Source organism: Mauremys reevesii, linkage group 2, assembly GCF_016161935.1.
Source record: "Mauremys reevesii isolate NIE-2019 linkage group 2, ASM1616193v1, whole genome shotgun sequence".
NCBI lineage: Eukaryota > Metazoa > Chordata > Testudines > Geoemydidae > Mauremys > Mauremys reevesii.
Genome location: NC_052624.1, coordinates 14,524,982 through 14,545,662, shown reverse-complemented (window position 1 = coordinate 14,545,662; position 20,681 = coordinate 14,524,982). Strand labels below are relative to the sequence as shown.

Sequence of the window (20,681 nt, the reverse complement as noted above, 5' to 3'; positions counted from 1 at the left end):
CTTTCTTCCAGTCTTCTGGAACTTCCTCAGTCTTCAAAACTAACTGAAAATTAACATTAATGGTACAGTGAGCTCCTCAGTCAGCTCTTTTAAAATTCTTGGATGCAAACTATCGGGATATACTGATTTAAAAATGTTTAACGTTAGTAGTTTCTGTTTAATGTTCTCTAGAGATACTATTGGAATACATAGAATGTTATCATTGCCATGTGACGGGACTATACCATCTATTTTTCCCCAAATACAGAACAGAAATATTTATTGAACATTTCTGCCTTTTCTGCATTATTACTGATAATTCTACCATTTCTATCTCGTAATGTACCAATACCATTGGTGTGGGTGTGTGTATATATATTGTGGCAAAGTACAGTCTCAGTCTCCCCAGCCTCTGCTGTTTTTAGCCCTGGGGAGACAGGCTTGGGTAATTGCAGTCCCCCTTAGGACTCAGGGGAAGTCTGTTCCCTGTCTTCCCACCAGCCTTATTTAAAGTAATTTTTTCCTGCCTTGTGGGAGAGTGTACTGCCGCTCCTCCTGGGGAGGCTTGCTGCTCCAACACTCCTGGCAGCCAGGCTCCTTCTCTCTCTCTGCTCCCCCCCCCCATCCTTCCTTCCTTCCTCCCTCCCAGGAAGGGGTTTAAAAAGGTCTCAGGCAGCCCCAAGTTGGAATCACCTGGTCCTAATTACCTTCAGGTAGCTCCCCCTCAGCTGATTCTAATTTGCTACCTTGGTAACCCTTTCTCAGCTGAACCTGATTGACCTGTAGTTGTCTCTCAGTTGATAAGGAGGAGGGCCTTTTAACCCTCTGGGACTGACTCCTACCCGCCCCTTGCAACTGTCTGTTCTGAGTTTATCACAATATACACACACACACACACACATTACCAATATATATTACAGCTGCCGTAAGTTCTCCTCTAAGGCAAGTCACTTTTAAAAAAAAAACAACCCATAATGGCCTTCTTCCTCGATTGCGATATTCTGGCTTTTGGGGCATGTAGTAAGATGTTATTAACTGATTCATCATTATCATTCACATTTTTATGATACATTTTTTCCTTAAGGGTTCAATAAGGACATTTTGATGTTTCTCATTAGAAATTTTTTAGAATTTCCATTCTGCAAAAACTCTGACTTTTCATCCCAATTTGGGATGTAAACAACTTTCTATCAAAATTTCCTGCAGGATGGAAATTCCATTTTCCAACCAGCTCTAATACGTATAGTAAAATTCTGATTGTACATTTTCTTGTTACAATAACATGAAATGAGCTAATACTTACCTATGAGAGAGAGGCCAACAGCTACATGAATGTGTAAAAATGCAGTGCAGTCTTGCTAATCTAGAAATCAGTTTTTTTGTACTTTTTCCTCAGATCCTGTTGTGAAACTTCAGCAAGCTCCAATGAGAAGAGACTACATTTTAAGTTGTGACTGTACCCACTATCGTTTATTAGCTTGAAAAGCATGGCATATAGTACTAGATATATTTCTAGGTGAAGGGTCAATGAACATACGCTTTTTTGTTCATCTGATGAGCAAACAAGAGTGTTTAACGATGCACCACAACCCCACTGTCTTGAACTGATGTACGAAGACAAGAAACTTTTTTTTTCAAATCTCAGCTAGAAATAGATTCTATCTCCAGAAAAATAATATGAATTTCAGGCAATCAGTAATATCAGATTAAACAATAATAGCAAAGCCACCATACTCTAAGCCACAGTATTTAGGGTTTACCTTATAAGGTACTCTGCCTGTATTCAACTATTATGGAGGAGGGGAAAGAGATTTCAAAGAGAACACAAACATTGTCAGTAGCAATCATTCTATTTAGCAACTATCACATATTTGTTTTACGTATGCTTACTTGCCTTCTTTTAGCTATAACTAGGGAGCAACTGACAGGACCTATGAGAGCTTAAACAATGCACCTGCTGTTAAGAATACAGCCAAAATGCACAAAGCCAAAACAGCAAATAGTCACACTCAGGTTTAGATTTAATTTACTTTACTTTCCATGCCACCTTCACTGAAACCGAAGATTTTAATACACGACTCTTAAATAAGGTAAAAGAAAAACAACCCTTTAAAGGTAATTCCAAATATTTTCTGACTGCATATTTCATTATCCTGATGTCTATTTGGATGACATGGCTTGATAACATTTAGAGTTCTAGTTCTCCATCTTCTATCAGCTCATCAATCAATACAGCAATACTGGCTGGTGACAGCATGTAATAAGCTTTCCCATAGTGAAGCATTAGAGGTTAACATTTATCTATTTGTGACTCTTTACTTGGTTATTTGGTTATACTTTCTTCACATAACACATCTCTAAGAATAGTGCTGGTGTTTGAACATTCTTCTTTACATCTCTGAGACCCAAAAGAACTTCAGCTTGATGCAAAGGGCCCACTGAAGTCCATGGGTTTCCATTTACATCAATGGGTGCTGGATCAGAGCTAATGGCTTTGGTTGCAACCTGATTAACTCTGAACCATAAAATGGAGAGGTAGAGCAGTTCAAAAAGGGGAGAGAGAAGATTTGTTGTGAATGATTTTTCTGTTTTTCATCAAAATTTCAAAACATTCAGAATTTTCCAACCAGCTCTATTGAGAGCTCTGTAGAATAAATACATTTACAGTGTCAAACTAAGGCATGTTACTAACTCGTTTTTTGCCTCTCTCGAAAACGTGCTTCCTAAATCAGCCACTATGTGCTTCTACACATGGTCACATCAGCATTTGCATGGCTCATCCCCTTTAAACAGAACTACTTGGGGCTGAAGTTCTGCTACATAAACCAAATCAAGCCACCTTCCCCTCCTGATGTATGGAAACTTTCATTTTAAATTGTCAGAGAACCTAAGGGCCCTCTCCAACATTCCTGTGATTTGAACTAAAGGAGAACTGGGGCTGGATGTGTGAGGGAATTTAGTTACTCTTGTTAATATAATTCAATTAGACATAGCGAAAGCATACAATGATAGGAGATGTCCCTTTGTTAAAGGCTGAATTTCGCCCTTGGATATGCACACGTAACTTCTACTGAAGTTAATGAGAGTGGCAAGTACATATCCAAGGCAGGATTTGGTCTTAAATGTTTGCATTATGAGCCATGGATCTAGAGTTGGACGTGGAAATGGATATCTTCTCAGTAACCAATGCTATCAAACAAACATTTTGGCTCCCTACCTGTTCCATTTCTGTGAATGTGCTCTGCTCCTCCTCATCTTCTTGATCTTCAATATCAGACTCCCCCACAGCAATGGGAACACAGATGGACAGGTCAGGGTTGGTCAGAAAATCATCACTGTCACTAATCACTGGGAGTTTCTGCCCATTTTTGTCAGTCCCATCATCAGCATGGTTCTCTTTGTGGTTCTCCACATCTTTACCAATCTCTCCAGTGGTATGGCTATTCACATAGTTGTGAAGGACACCTGTGTTCTGGGCAGCAAGTTTAATCATTGCCTTCTTTTCAGCTGTCGTCTTCGGATGCCTAAGTAAATTACAACAGAAATCCCATGTTGTGTTTTTCACATACTGAAGCCCCCTGTTGATCCGAGCAAAAGCGATCTGCAGATTGTTCATCTCTCCATCTTCATCCGGTGCTGAAAGGTTGTCAGCACTAAAAGAACTCAGTAGCAAGGCAAGGAACAGGTTGAGCACCTGAAATTAATTAGAGTCAAAAGAAAATCAATGGTACTATCATTTTGAAACTTAACACTTAGGCTTGGAAACTATAGGGTTTCATTCTGATCTCACTTACACCAACAAAACTCCATTCACATCCATGGAGTTCCTCCTGATTTACAATGCAATGTAAGAAGAGAATCAGAATCCCATAGATTTAAAAAAAAAATATTTTTCAGGAACAAAAGTTCAGTATAGACAGTAACATGTCCTGATCCTCCAAAAAGTTTAAAAGCAGAAAACAAAACTCAAAAACAGAAGAGAGGGATAATTTTCATATAGAGACATAGTTGAAAATATACAGTATTACTACAGAATATGCTTGACAACAAGACTAGTATTCCAGCTTTAAGAAGGAGACTAATTGTATGGCTAAATGGTTTCTGGTAAGAAGCTACTTAGCTGTAATCTTAGCTACAGTACAGTAATCTTAGAATACTGTAAGAAAAAAGCTTCCAGGGCTTCCTTGATTTCTATTCAGCTTTACATTGTTATTTATATTTCACAGTGTATACAGTGACATAAATGTTCATGGCACTTAGTGATGGCAATAAATTTGGAAACACTTTCAAGTCTCTGCATTGGTTTTAACAGTTTTAGACTGAAATAAATACACTTTCCTTTACTTTTAAGGATTTCTGATGCCATGTAGCAGAAGCAAATATACACTGATAATGCATTTGGGATGCTCCTTCTTCACTTAGGACTTTAAGGGTGGAAAAGGCTGAACCTAATCTAGACTTCATTCATCATGTGCTATACCTCTACATTTAAAAATATAGACTATGGTGTAAATTAGATGGTAATAAAAACTTTAACATTTGAGAAACATTTGATATGCAATCGATACAGGCTAAGCACCACACTAACAACCCTACAGATCCATAACATCATAAGATACCAAGTTCAACACTTTCTAAATTGGCCTCTGATTTGGGCTGCTTGTGGTTTTGGGTGTCTGACTGAAACACCTTAGGCCTGAATCTCAGAGATGTTGAGCATTCACAATGTAGCTGCCATTACTGGGAGCTGCCCTGCTCAGCACCTCTGAAAATCAGGCTCGAGATGCCTAGAGGTTGGGCAACTTTTCAAAGTTTGAGTCACCTTCAAAATAACTAGTCAGAGAATCAGAATTTCTATTACTTACAAGTCCTTTCTTTTGATGATAGGTACGTAACTGTGACAATATAGGGCCATAAGTGGCTGCATTAAATGCCTATTTTGGTCTGTAACCAAAATGCAATTGACTTCTAAGATGGCGTGTTAGACTAATAAAGGGGATCAGACAGTTCCAACATTCTCAGCCACAGGAGAGATACAGACATTAGGCCCATGATTTAAACCCATTGAGACTGAATGGAAATAATTGGCCAAACAGTGGAGCAGCTGTCATGGGACATCCTCCTGGATAGGCCCTAATGGATGCTCCTGCTGACCAGAGAAAAGCAATTTGAACAGGGAGAGAGCCAGACAAACTCCCACACACACACAGGAAGACCTGGGCTGGCTAGGAGAATATTTTGTTCTATTCTGTTCCTGTAACTTCAGCTCTATCTAATTAGGTTTATAGTGAAGCGTAAGATTAGATTAAATGTGTGTGTCAGTTGTTTTTGATTTTAAACTCCTTTTTTCTCTAATGCTTTGTTGCAATCGCTAAATAACACCACTCTGTTCTAAAGAGGCTGTTGGCTGCAAGTTCCCCAAGGGGAAAAAAGTAGGTGCCTAAAACTCAGTTGTACCTGCAGCAGGGCCGGTGCAAGGAAGTTTCGCACCCTAGGCGCAACTTCCACCTTGCGCCCCCACCCTAGCCCTGTAGCAGCTCCCCACTCCCCCACCCCCGCCTTGAGGCGCCCCCAGAGCGGCAGCTCCCCCTCCGGGAACTGTGCAGCACCTCCCCACCCCAGCTCACCTCTGCTCCGTGTCCTCCCCGAGCACGCTGCCCCTGCTTTAATTCTCCTCCCAGGCTTGCGGCGCCAAACAGCTGATTGGCACCGCAAGCCTGGGAGGCAGGAGAAGTGGAGCAGCAACTGCGCGGTGGAACCACCGGGCTGCCAGCAGCGTGCTGACCCAGGGGAACCCCCGGGCTGCTGGCAGCGGCTCAGACTCCCTCTCCCTTCCAGCGCAGCAGCCGCTGAAATGCTTTAAAAAAATTGGGGGGTGCCGCTTTTTGGCACCCCCAAATCTTGGCGCCCTAGGCAACCGCCTAGTTGGCCTAAATGGTAGCACCGGCCCTGACCTGCAGGGTGATAAGTGGCTGGTTCAGCATGGGGCAGCATTCTTGGATCATTGGCCTAAGGCTATGTCTACATTACAAATTACTTCGGTATAACATATTGCTCAGGAGTGTGAATAATCCACACCGCTGAGTGACGTAAGTTATACAGACCTACGTGCCAGTGTGGACAATGCCATGTAGGCAGGAGAGCTTCTCCCACCAACATAGCTACCCCCTTAAGCCAACGGGAGAGCTCTTTCCAGTTGGCTTAGAGCATCTTCACCAGCAGCACTATAGCAGTACAATTGCATCGGTGCAGCTGCATTGCTGTAAATGATGTAGTGTAGACATAGCCTAAGAGTGGAAGAATCACATGATTCCATCCCAGACAGGTAAAGACAAGAGGCTGAACACCTAAAGTGGATGCACTCAGAAAACAGGCAGAGATGCAGCTAGCTCTGCTACTGTGACAGTTGCTGTGACTAAATTAAAAGTTAAAAGACATTTATCCAAAATAAAATGTTAAGAAACAGTCTGGTATCCCCTTGATTTCTACCTAAACAACCAACCAATGAATGAAATATATATGCTAGGGTTAGGGTTGCCAACTCTGGTTGGACAAATCCCTGGCGATTTCATCACATGACATAATATTTAATTAAAGATTAATCTTTAATTCCTGGAGACTCCAAGACAATCCTGGAGGGCTGACAACCCCAGCTAGGGCCTTGGAACTCACATGGAGTTTTCAGCATAGCCAGTTTTCAATGCCTTTCCCAGTGCAATGGACTTTTGTGAAGGAAGTTTATTCTTGTACACTGCCACAGTTTAGGTCTGTATGAAAAACAAGTCAGCTCCTCCTTTCCGATTAACTTTTAATTGAGATTTTTATTAGTATACATTAAATAATACAAAAATGTGTTTATGCTGGCACAAAACTTTTCAGATAGCTAGAAGTTTCTCTTTCTCTTTTTAATTACTCAAAATGTATGGGCTGGAATTTTGCAAACTAGCATGGCCTTAATTACATTGGTAATACTTTATCTGAAGTGTCCTATAATTATTAATTCACAAAGTACTCACTGTAATCACAATGATTATAATGAATACATTTGGCATTAATGCAGATGCCCCATGTCCATTAAGAATTATATTTGTCTTTCTTGAAACCTAAAATACACGTTTGAACAAGCTACAAACTAAAGTGAAATTAAAGCTAATTGTTTGATACCTAGTCAGCTTTTGGATTCTGTAAACTCATGTTCAGTTCAGAATGCAAGACAAATAGTGTGTGTGGTTCTCCTTTGTCATACTCAACATTTAACATGGTAGAGTTCTCTGTCTCTTGTGCTCAGCTGGAGGTATTCAAAGAGATGTAGCCTATCAGGTAATTAAAAACCAAGCAATTAAATGTATTGTATATCAGCTGTACACTGATCTGGACACATATACATAGAAACAGAAAATATAATGGTAAGCAAGCTACCAAGAAAGTCATTATGTAGGTCCTAGGACACAGTTGCTAAAGGCAGAGCTATCCATCACTGTGGTAAGAGGATCTCTAAACAGCACAATCTCAAAGATCTGCTGGATGCATCCTAAGGATGAAGTGGAATCAATATCAATCTTCCTCAAGTTACTGCTTTTTAAATCTTGGAGACTTGATTTCCTGCTGTATTACACATTTTTCAGCCACTTGCACCTGTGCACAGTGGATGTAAAACATTCTGATTTTAGTAGCCCTTCACACCCACTTTGTATGTGTAAATGACTACACAAGGAACACACTAAGGAATCAGGTCCAGTACCAACTTCCCTTTTGGCATGGAACATGACAAATTGCAGATGATCATGGTTTATTACTGATTGACTACTGCTGTCATTAATTGAAATAAACTCAGTTTGCTGTTAGTCTATTCATTACTGCTTTTCTGGGTCTTTTCCATAGCTGCATAAATGTATACAAACACACCTGCAGCTGCATACAGTAGGTCTCATTTTTAGTATTATTTATCATGGGTTATCAAGTCAATATCATTTACTTCGAAATGCAGCTGACATTTTGCACAAAGACCTATTTACAGTTCATGCTTTTCACAAAAAATAAACCTCAGATATCATTCTCCCTCTCTTTTATGAAGAGATTGCATCAGAAGTGTATTGTTCAGTGTTTAAATAGAGTGAACTGCTTTATAAGTACTCCATATTTACCTATTCTCATCATTTCACCTTATGCTACATTGTGCAGAGAGGCCTGATTTTCAGAAAGTGTTGGGCACCACGCTCTGAAAATGAGCTCCCTTTGCAGCGTCTCAAGCTAGGAACCCAAAATTGAGATATATATGATCCTAAATATGTATCCAAATAATTGCTAGCTAGCCCTTATATAGCGCTTTTCATCAGTAGATCTCAAAGGACTTCACAAAAGAGGGCAATATAATTAACCCCATTTTACAGATGGAGAAATGGAGGAACAAAGAGTTGAAGTCACTTGCCCAAGGTTAGCCAGCAGACCCGTGTGAGACCCAGGAACAGAAATGGAGTGCCAGTCCAGTGTTCTATCTTCTAGATCAGCTTTTCTCAAACTGAGGGTCCAGACCCAAAAGGGGTTGCAAAGCTATTGTAGGGGGGTTGCAGTATTGCCAGCCTTACTTCTGCGCTGCCTTCAAAGCTGGGTTCCCAGCTCTGAAGGCAGAGCCACCACCAGCAGCAACACAGGAGTAAGGGTAGCAACACCATACCATGGACAGGACACGGGGGATGGTGCCAAAGGTGTCTTTAAGCTACCTTTAAGGTAATCAAATCTGGGAACACAAGTTAGAGCAGGGCAAAGGCAGCTCTAATTTATGCCTGGCTGCTCACCGACCTATAGGACCATTCTGGCAGATTGCTCATTTACCCCAATCACATTTCCTGCAAGGGGTGGGGGACAGAAGCAAAAGTATAGAGCTGCTATGAGGTCTCTGAGGATTCCACCATATGCAAGAGGAATCTCCAGATAGACAGGTAAGCAGGTTTTCTAGCGGGAGTGTGGTAAAAGTCTGGCCTGTGTTAAATTTGATTTTACCTGTATCACTTTGCCTTGCAAAACAAGAAAAAATGTGGGGTTAGATTATTAAAGCCTTTACTCAACTGCAGGTGAGTAAGTGGGAGTAAGGCTCTATATTTGGCCTGCTCAGATTGTGACTCTGGCTGTGGTCAGGAGACCAAGGTCTACTCATTTGATATTCCCTTCTGTGAGTGGGAAGGGGGCAGGAAGGGCGCAGTATCACTCTCCTCCTACCCACCTGCTAGCTAGAGTAGCCAGTTAGGTGCAGAGGAGTAAAACATTCCATGAGCAGAGTAAAATGCTCTGAGATCAAAACGGGAGTTGGAGAGGGATTGGGACTCTTTTAGTCACAGTTTGTTGTCTGGTCTGCTCCTGGTGTAGTGTAGCGTAGCTACATGCTGCTCCTTACTCAGGGCAGACTGTAAAGTTACAATCTCCTGCTTTAAGATCTGTATGATTTTTAGAAAACTAAATGCCATGAAATAATAATTTTTTTACAACAGTGAAATCTAAGAAGCTGCAAACAAACAACTCCGAGTGGGGCTTTTCTAAGTTAGAGCCAGGAACGTATAATAAAAGGTCATCTAGTCCATTTCTCTGCCAGCGGAGGATTACTTCTTGTATTGGAAGTATATTTTCTAGTCCTTTGTACATTTTCACCCTGGGGCAAAATTTACAAAGAGAGAGCAATTCTGCAAAAAGCAATTTACATGCACAGTTATTTTCTATATTCCTTTTTCTATTATTTCAGCTATTCGTGCTTGGATAAGAGGCTTATTCTCTCCCAGCCCAGTTTCTCCTTTATCCTGCAGCGAAGTCATAATCCAAGGCTTGTGACATCTCAGTCTCTTGCTGTTGAAATGATCGTGATATCACAAATTCAGCATTATGGACTCACGGCACAATCCAACAGAATGAGAATACAGGATGGAGAAGGAAGAGCCTTTGTTTACAGTTTGTCACCAATTACTTAAAAATGTAGCAATGAAAATAAGTGCCAATTTGGATATGGTTTTCTTGGCTGCGCACCATGTCTGTAGGTGACTGTGCTTGACATTACAAAATGGGTTGACGCTTGGATGGGAGACATTCATAAGGCACCTGGGTGCTGATGTTGATGAATCACAGTGATGCTGGACATTCGGTAGGAACTTCCTCTCATCAACTCGTCATTGTTACATTTGTAAAACAATGTCCCTGTCTATTGATTTGTTAATTTTAACAAACTGAAATATAATGAAAACAGTGAGTTAGAACCTCATCTAGTATAAATCAGAATAGCTCCATAGAGGATCTGGCCTGCAATTTGTTATGCTAATAAAAATGATATTTTAGCCACAGAGAAAAGACTGGGTAAATATAATGGGCCTGTTTCTGTCTCATATGCTGATGTAAAACTGGTGTAACTCCAATGGTTTCAGTAGAGTTACTATGGTTTACACTAGGGAGAGAGAGTAGAATATGGTCCAATTCGTCTATCTTGATAGCTAAGAAGTTGAAAGAATTTTAATTTTATCTTGTAAATCAGTTCTGAATCAATAAACTAGAATGGTGCTAGCGGGCATTGCACTGCTGGAGATGCTGTCTTTGGGATGAGGGTAAAATTAAGATTCTGATCACTTGGTCCATTAAAGATCCCATGTCATTATTTGTAAGGGTTGTATCCTATATCTGAGATGTAGGTTGCATCTCATAAGAATGGCCATACTGGGTCAGACCAAAGGTCCATCTAGGCCAGTATCCTGTCTTCCGACAATGGTCAATGCGGGTATCCCCGAGGGAATGAACGTAACAGGTAATCATCAAGTGATCCATCCACTGTCACCCACTCCCAACTTCTGGCAAACAGAGGCTAGGGACACCATCCCTGCCCATACTGGCTAATAGCCATTGATGGACCTATCCTCCATGAACTTATCTAGCTTTTTTTTTAACCCTGTTATAGTCTCAAGTAATTATATTACATTTTCCCTGCAGTTTTGAGCAGATGCAACATTCTTCTGCACATCCTGTCCTCAATAAATTATGTAAGGTAGATCAGTGATGTTAAACAAACAGCTGTGCTCCCCCAGATGTGTCTGTGTTTCGCTGGCAGGTAGAATTGCCCCCATCTCACTCTCCCTTGTCACATGGGACGATAGTGAAGTGTAATTAACGGGCCTGAGTCACCACTGCCATTTCTCCCATTTTACACTGGTGTAACTTCGTTGGAGTAACAGAGTGATGAATCAGACCCATTAATTACCCTTCACTACATCCTTGTATGATGCGTGAGAAATATATGGGGGGACAAGGTGATGTAATGTCTTTTATTGGACCAGCTTCTGTTGGTGAAAGGGATACGTTTTTGAACTACACAGAACTCTTCTGCAGGTATGGGAAAGGTACTCTCTTTCTCAGTTAAATATAAGGTGGAAGAGATTGTTTAGCATAAATAGTTAACTTATATTGTAAGAGACCTTTCAAGGTGAAGTGGCCAGTTAATACCTCTGCAGTCATAGGACAGAAAAGGGGAGGTAGGGAGTTACAGATTGTTGTAATAAGCCATAAATCTATTGTCTTCATTAAGACCATGATTTTAGTGGTTAGCAAAGTTATGAATATAAGCTCCCAGGCTCTCCTTTTGATGGTGTTGTGCCGGTTTCCTTTGAGGACAAGGACTGAGAAGTCACATATGGAATGATTGTTTTGTGAAGTGTTCGTCCACCAGTTATATGGTGTTTTTGTCTGCTATCATTTTCCTCTGTGAGTTCATTTAAGAGCATAGTGATTTTCTGGTTTCATTCATGTAATGATTGAGACATTTAGTGTATTGGATGATGTGATAGACATGTGTAGGACCCAGGGATCTTGAAAGTTATCATGCAAGAAACCCAAAACAATTATATATAACATACATATATATATAAACTGATGAAAGCCATCCAATACAAAAACAAAAAGTAGAACCAACCACAACAACTCCACAAAGCACAGAACATCACCTCCAGGAGAAACCATAGTACCAGGACCCACCAAATGGATGTGTACAACAACTCAACATCATCAGTTTATCAAGACTACCCACAACTGCAGCTGAATTATCTGTAATCTCCAAGAGAATGAACTTCTGCCCCAGCACAGAACTTGATACTACAACAACATGTGGAAAATGAGAAGACTTCTTTTGCTGACTCCACCTCAAAAATTTCATTCACAATAATGATACCACCACCCAGAAATACCAGATCCCCAGCGATGGTAATAAGAAAAAAAAATCATCTGTCTGGACACCCCACATTGGATGAACCCACACACTTGATCATTACATTGAATACTTCAGGAAAAAAAATGACTGTGAAATTCTCAACAACATCCTGTCACAGTCTCTCCACCACTGAACAGACAGATATAGTCCCTGAAATCCAACCACCAGATAGTGATCAAACCATCAGATCAAGAGGGTGCCATCATAGTTCTCAACCATGATGACTATGTTAACAAGGCCAACCAATACTCTCCAGAACCACCTACTATGGAGAACTCAAAGGAAACCCCACACCACGGTTCACCCAGGAATTTAAGGATATCATCCAATCCTTCCCGATCAACCCCAAGAGAAACTCTATAACTTCACCCCCCACAAACCCATCCCACCGGCTGTCCACATTCTTTCCAAGATACACAAACAACAGGAACCTAGGCAGACCATCATATCTGGCCATGGCACTCTTACTGAAGGAATATCAGTACCTACAGAAACCATCCTCAAACCACATACCACACAAAGGCAAGGTTCTTCCAGGACATGACAGTCTTCCTCCAGAAACTCTGCAACATTAACAACCTCCCTTAGAACACCATCCTTCCATGGATGTCACCTCCCTATATACCAACATCCCTTACAATGACAGCATTGCTCTCTGCCTCAAATATCTACAAGCCAAAGCACAGCCTTCAGATATCCACTCCGACCACATTGCCAAACATCCTCACCCATAAAAATTTTACATTCAACAACAAACACTTTTACCAAACAGCCATGGATACCAGGATGGCTCCACAGTATGCCAGCCTCTTCATGGTCCACCTTAAGGAAGAATTTCTGGAAAAATGCAGCATGAAGCCAATGATGTATCTGAGATATACTGATATTTTCATCCTCTGGACAGCGTTTAAAAGAGAACTGGATAAATTCATGGTGGCTAAGTCCATAAAGTCCATATTAGCCAGGATGGGTAACAATGGTGTCCCTAGCCTCTGTTCATCAGAGGATGGAGATGGATGGCAGGAGAGAGATCACTTGATCATTACCTGTTAGGATCACTCCCTCTGGGGCACCTGATATTGGCCACTGTTGGCAGACAGGATACTGGGGTAGATGGACCTTTGGTCTGACCCAGTACAGCTGTTCTTATGTTCTTATGACCTAAGCTCCTTCACAGATTTCCACCACAACTTCAACAACCACCACCCATCCACCAACCTCTCTGTAGAACACACCCGTACCAGCATCAACTGTCCTGGACAGACAACTATACATGAGAAACCCACAGATCACTACACTTACTTTCACAGATGCAGTAACCACTCCAGACACACCAAAAAATCTTATCTACAGCCAGGCACTCAGATACCACAAACCAGGACTGCCCTGAATCCTCAAAATGAGATCTGTTACTCTGAAAAATCTGCTAGGAAGGAGGTATTGCTCTATCTCTCACTGCATCAGGGAAGCTTCTATGAAGTCTAGATTTTGTGTGGGAGTCAAAATGGATTTGTTGAGTTTTATTTGGAGACCCAGGCTGCCAAACAGAGACCACATCATCTTTACTGCCACCAACACTTCCTCATATGATCCGCCCCGATCAGCCAATCATCCAGATGTGGGAAAACTACTATCCTCAAACAATGTAGGTGGGCGGCAGCTACTGCCAGAACCCTTGAGAATACTCTGGGGACAGAACATAGGCCGAAAGGAAACACCCCGTATTTGTAGTGCTTGTTGTTGATTAGAAATTGAAGAAACTTTTTGTGTAAAGTGTGGCTAGCAATATAAAAGTATGCGTCTCGTAGATTGAGAGTCGCAAATCAATCTCCTAATTCTAATAAGAGAATTACTGCTGAAAGGGTCACCATCTTGAATTTCAGCTGTTTTGCACATCTGTTAAGAGACTTGAGGTCTAAAATTGGTCAGCATCCTCCATTCTTCCAGGGAAGCAGGAACTACTTTGAACAGAATCCCTTTCCCTGTGCTATACAAGAACTGGTTCTATTGCCCCTAAACATCAAAGTGAGGTAACCTCCTGCAACAACAATTGATCATGAAAAGGGTCCCTGAAGAGGGATGGGGAGGGGGAACGTGTAGGAAGGATAGATTTGAAATGGAGAGTGTATCCAAATGTTATGGCTTACAAAACCCAATTGTCTGATGCTATATTCTCCCATGTTGCTTGAAAGCAGGAGAGGCATCATCCAAAAGGAGGGGGGAGCATATTATGTTACAGCTTTAAAATCATGTTGATTGGGCGGTTGAGACTCTGACCCAATACATCAAAACTGTCGCTAGGAGGAAAGGGAGGGTCGGGAAGATATGGTTGCAGCTGAAGGTGGTTTCTTTACAGAGTAGCTTGGCCTCTTGCATGGGGGCTTAGATGGTCTACAGTAAGTTGAATACAGGGCTAGGCATGCTCTTTGTGCCATCTGAGACCTACTAAATCTCTTATTTAAAGCAGTATAAATCCCTAAGGATTGCAGTGTGCCTCTCAAGTCTTTTAATGTGTGGAGGGATGTATCTGTCGAGTCTGCAGAGAGCTTGCACTCATCAAAAGGAAGGTGCTTTGATGGTGCTTTGAACTTCTCTCGGGAAGCACAACAGCTGCAGCCAAGATGGTCTCCTTATGACCACTGCCGTGAATATCGATCGAGCCGATGTATCTGCAGCATCCAAAGAGGTCTAGAGCGATGTTCTTGCCAGAAGCTGGCCCTCTTGTATAACCACTTTAAATTGGTCATGATGTTCCTCTGGCAGGTGCTCAATAAATGAATTACGTTTGTTATAGTTCAGATAATCGTATTTGGCCACAAGTGCTTGATGGTTTGCTATTCTGAACTGAAGCATGACTGAAGAGAAAGATCGCAGGGGCGGCTCCAGGCCCCAGCACGCGAAGTGTGTGCTTGGGGCAGCAAGCCGCGGGGAGCGCTCTGCCGGCGCCACGAGGGTGGCAGGCAGGCTGCCTTCCGCGGCTTGCCTGCGGAGGGTCCGCTGGTCCCGTGGCTTTGGTGGACCTCCCGCAGGCGTGCCTGCGCAGGGTCTGCCGGTCCCGCGGCCTGCAGGAGGTCCGCCGAAGCCGCGGGACCAGCGGACCCTCCGCAGGCAAACCGCTGGAGGCAGCCTGCCTGCCGTGCTTGGGGTGGCAAAATCTCTAGAGCTGCCCCTGAAAGATCGGTGACCAAAAAGATTGAGCCTTGTACAGTCCTTTCTGTACAGGGTAGTCTTTGAGCTATGCAGTCTACCCTGTTCATTAATGGCCTCCATCACCATAGAATTCAGAGCTGGGTGATAAAATAGAAACTCTGATTCCCTGGCAGCAGGGTCAGGATGTGGGGGCTTGCTCTGCTCTGCCCACCCAGCATGCCAGCCAGGGAGTGGGGTTGGGGCACAGGGGCGTGCGTGCGTGTACATACACACACACACACACACACACCCTTCCATTCACTGGGAAGGCAGCTGAGCCAGCAGCTCCGCCGTATGTGATGTTGGGGAGGAGGCACTGATGGGATACAATCCCTCGGAGATGTTCACCCACAGGCTTCTATATCCCACTGGATCGACCTGTGTTCCATTTAGTAATGGAGTCCGGTGCTGTCTTTGGTACATGGGATGCTGTTCAGCGAGTTAAGGGGCTCACAGTATGGTCCTTACAAAACAATCTCTCTAACCAGGGGAACTACACAAAACCTTTGCCACGTCCTGGCTAGACTCAGCCAGGAATGTCACTATAAATGGAAGCAAGGCTAGTATTACCTGGAAAGAGTTCCCTGCTTCTTAGCACTAGCCCCTCAGGTGTGTGGCAGTCAGTGGAAGGTGAAACACCTCAGGCACCTCTTCTAGGAGATGAGTTGTTTTCTCCAAGATGACTCTAAGGCTCAATGAGAATGAAAACTCCCAATCATCAGAGGCGCACTCTCACCAGAGCTGGAATTTGCATATTGCAAGGCCTTGGAGACATCATTTCCACAGAGATTCACTAGGTGCTCTAGTTCCACACAAGCAGCTTCTTGCATGCAAAATCACTGCCCCTTTCTGTAACCTAGCACGTGTGTGTGTGTGTGTGTGTGTGTGTGTGTGTGTGTGTGTGTATGAGTGAGTGAGTGTGTTTGTGAGAGACAGAGAGAGACAGATATTGGTGGTGGGCAGATATAATCCTTTCCATACTGCAGCCATGATGTAAATTCACACATGTTCCCACAGGGTGCTCAACAGACATCAAAAGAGACCATAATTCACCAGTACAATTAGAACTCTAATAGTGTTATTTAGGCCAGCTCAAGCAGGTATCTAGAGACAAAATAAGACAATTAGAATGGCAAAATTGGTCTCAGCCAAGTGTGTTGTTAAGCCTATTCTGGCAAGGCAGTTATTTAAGGGATGTTATGGGCTTAATATTATGTTTGTGTTATGTCATCAAAAGTGTCATCAAAACCACCACAGCAGCCTCTTGATATTAACACCAGCCTTCTGAGTTACCATACAATGAACAGAAAAATGACAGTATTAAATTTAAAAGGGTAAATCTGGAGGTTCTTAGCAAGTGACTGCATAGGCCCCAGTCTGGTGTAGTGGGCTGATGGCTATGCTAGCATGGATAACAATGCAGAAATGAGGCCTTAGGGTGGAATTCACTCAGGTGCAGAGAGAAAGGACTTACTACAACAATCTGTAACCCTCTAACAACCCTCTAACACCAGTTGCTTTTCCCCCACTTCCTTTCCTCTCTACCATTGGAGTGGTGTTAACAGGCCGCTTCACCTGGAATGGTCCCTTGAAATATATGTTAACTACTTATGCTAACAATCTGTTCCACCTTGTGTTTTGCAGTGACACAGTGGGTTTCCCAGACCTGAAGACGAGTTCTCTGGACAAGCTTGAAAGCTTGTTTCTCTCACCAACAGAAGTTGGTCCACTAAAAGATATTACCTCACCCACCTTGTCTCTCTTGTGTTTAAGGCACAAGTGCTGCACTCCAATAAGCCATATCAGCTTGTGGAAATCTTGTTCAGATTCCTTAATGAGGAGTCCCCGGACACTAGTACACATCCTGTACAAACATTGAATTTTATCTGTGAAGCTGAAACCAAATATACAACTGCTCCCAACACTCAAGATACTTGCTCAGTTTTTCCATGAATAAAAAGCAAATCTCTATAACTGACTGTTACCAAGTACACTTCTTATATCAAGATATTAACACATCCCAAACTATTGGTTACCATAATTACTCAACACCAAACACCATGTTGTAGTTAACACAGGAATCAATTATTTAATTAGGGATATCATAGAGCGAGTCTTTCACTTTCCTTTAAGACTGTTCTGGCTAGACACTGCACTGTTGACTTTCTAATATAAAACTGATAGTCACTGTCTAAAATGGAAATGGAATCATTTTGCATTGTAAAATATACCCAGTCTCTAAATTTGGGACTGTAGGAAACTAAGCACTAGCAAGGCGTTGCTATTTCATGCACCTTTAGTACACAATGTTACATCTTTTTCTTTTTGGAAGTCAACAATAAATTCTTTCATTTTGTAAACATTTTGTAAGCATGAAGAAGCCTGGCCACGACCCATTTTTAATCCTAATAAGGGTAAGTTTCAATTTACATTCTATTCTTTACAATAAGAGCTTGCTTCTGATGGCACGTGGATGAGCCGGCACAGATTCTTTCACCTATTTTGGAAAACCTTGGGCGATGTCATGCATGAAATAATGATACAGACTATGTAGCCAAAAAAGACTGAGAAAGAACAATGGAATTCAAAAGAAGGTCTTCCAAAGGAGCTGACTTGACCATACTAGTTTAATAAAGGGTTATATGAAGAATTTAATTTCCAGTGACAATAATCTTATTGCAAAGAGAAATATAAAGAGAAACTTTAGATTTTGTGTTTCATAATTATGGGCTGATGCAGTTTAAGTACCCGCCTACTAGGCATCTCCTGTTACTACCCGTTATCTACCCCTATTTGGTTTCTCATCAAATGAATGGGGTCTTTTGTGAGTGTACACAGAAGACAGCAAAACCCTATTGAATTTTTTTGCACCTACCTCTGAAACATCTGGTGCTGGTCACTGGATATTAGACTAGATGAACCTCTGGTCAATTCCTATGCAAGAAGACTGCTGCCACATGGGACAGGGAAGAGAACTATTCATCCTCTCCATAAGTTCCTACTAAATCCCAACTGAAGACTCCGGGCATGAAAATCTTCCCCAGAGTTTTCTGCTAAAGTACACACTTTTCTTTTTTTTGCAATTTTGGGCCTTAATTTATGTTAATTGTCCTATAAATACTGTATTCCCCTCCAAGGAGATTGTTTTACTTTTGAAGTGGCACTTGTTAGAAACCCCCTTAATCAGTTCTTCCTTTTAAAAAAATGTTTCACCTGCATTTAAATGAGAAAATGTTTGTTATTAAGTGCTAAATAATTAGTTATTTCAGGATTGCATCATTTGGGCCAAACTCAGCTGCAATTTTTGGGTGGTACATCCCTGGGGAAATATAATGAAAAACAAGAAAATTGGCCACAGCAGTTCTAGTTCGGTGTAAAGAAAATCTGAAAAGAAAAGAAAACCTATGGAATCTTTCTATAAACAGTAGCCAGTGTACTAATTCCATGTTCATGCATTTCTGGGGCTAAGAAACTTTAATGAATTGAGGCCTCATTCCTCTGGGATGAAGCATCCTTTATTAATTTTATAATAAAAGATGCCCAAGTCTTGAAAATTTGTTGCAAAATGCTTCTCGTGTTCTAAAAATGCTGGCATCTTGACAGACCTTCAGTCATTGACCTTATCTGTGCTTCAAACAAAAGCTACTGACCTTATCTTTGGTCCCCAACACGCACCCTTTACTGCCATAGTGACAGCTCTAACAAGCTTTTGTCACTTAAATTCTTGAAATCTGACCTTTGGACTAAAACTTCCACCAGCCATTCCTATTAGAATTCGCATCTGTCGAGAGCACAGAAGTACTTTATTGACCCTTGTCACTGGTCTTATGGCAGGGATAAATGATGGCACTATACAAAGGCCCTTTTCAGGTCTGGTTCTGACCTGCAGTTGCAGGCATGTACAGCTCGGGAAGATTCCCACATGTCTAAGTCCATGTTCCGCCTTGCTCTTCCTCCAGCCCATACAAGGAGTGAGCGAACAAGTGGTGCTGAACAGTGCCTTGTACAGATACTCCTGATGTCTGGTAATGTCTCAGACCTAGTCATTAAGGGCCAGATCCTAAGCCCAGTGAAGTCAGCTGGAATCTTTCCTCTGGACTTCAATGGGCTTTGATTGGGCCACAAGCCAGGACTTCTTGAAGTAAATGCACCCATCCATTGAGCTAGTCTAAGGATTTATATACAGTGAGAGTCATCACTGCACCTAGGCAGCGGCTCACATAGAAACTTGACACCTTCTGACCCCTCCCTTAGAGAGACTGAAGGTAGAGGAGTGGAAATATTTGATATTTGCCTTGAAGAGGTCCCTTCGCTTTGTTGTCATGTACTTTAAAAAGAGAGAGAAAAAGCGACCCTGAATTTATGTGATTAGGTAAACAATCTGGACGTTTTCACCAAGTGCATAACTACTTGATAAAATGCATAATTACTGTATACTGGGTAACTACATAGCTCTTGATGGTCCCCTCTCTTTCCCTAGTTTCCTTATTATCTGCATCATGTCCCAGATGGAGACAGTCCCTGCATCAGAAAGTATGCAATCTAAAAGATATTCACAGGAGCTGTGCAACACATTGAATTAGAAATGCATCCCAACTCATCATTTGTGCCTTTTTCTTGATGTTCTATTTACTTGATTGCAAACATTGAACAAAAAGCAACATTGGTATGCCCGTCTAATCAAAATCAAATATTTATCACATCCCTAATGCTTTGGTTAGCAGCAGATTCCTTTGCTTTGTTAAGTACTTGAAAAAGAGAGAGGAAAAACAACCCTGACTATATGTGATTAGATAAATAAACAATTTGAACATTTTCATCAAGTACATAACCACTTGATGAAATGCATAATTACTGGCTACTAGGTACCTACATAGGGCTTGATGGTCCCCTCTCAGGTAGACACCCATGGGAGGGGATTCAGGGTAGGAAGTCCCCACGAGTTTTTCCTCAGACTTTTCTTCCCATTTTCCAACTGGCTGTAAAGTTCTGCACTCACATTCCTTTGCCCCTTGCAAACAGGCCATAGTTCCTGCCCATAAACCCAGTGGATCTCCCCTAGATAATTGGGAGGCCAGGGCCCCATGCTAGTTTTGCCTTCATACTGCGCTTCCCCTCGTTCTCTGGTGGCATCTCTCTATTGGATCCATGCTGGAAGGACTCGTGGCTGTCCTTGGGACACACTTTGAAGGGGTGTTCTCAGCTTCACAATGGGGGGCTATGGAAGGACATATCTGCAGGACCAATATGGTGTTAGGAAAAGACGCACTTCCCCACTCAGTCC

The 20,681-nt window shown here is 42.0% G+C and overlaps 1 protein-coding gene across 1 annotated transcript in view; it reads right to left on the bottom strand.

The window, feature by feature from the left end:
- The window catches only part of LOC120397007 (sodium channel protein type 5 subunit alpha-like), a 325,327-nt gene that overhangs the window by 122,455 nt on the left and 182,191 nt on the right, over positions 1-20,681 (bottom strand). The window contains exon 17 of the mRNA XM_039522350.1: positions 3,197-3,673. Within this exon, the coding sequence (XP_039378284.1) occupies positions 3,197-3,673 (477 nt within the window). The remainder of the gene's footprint in view (positions 1-3,196; positions 3,674-20,681) is intronic.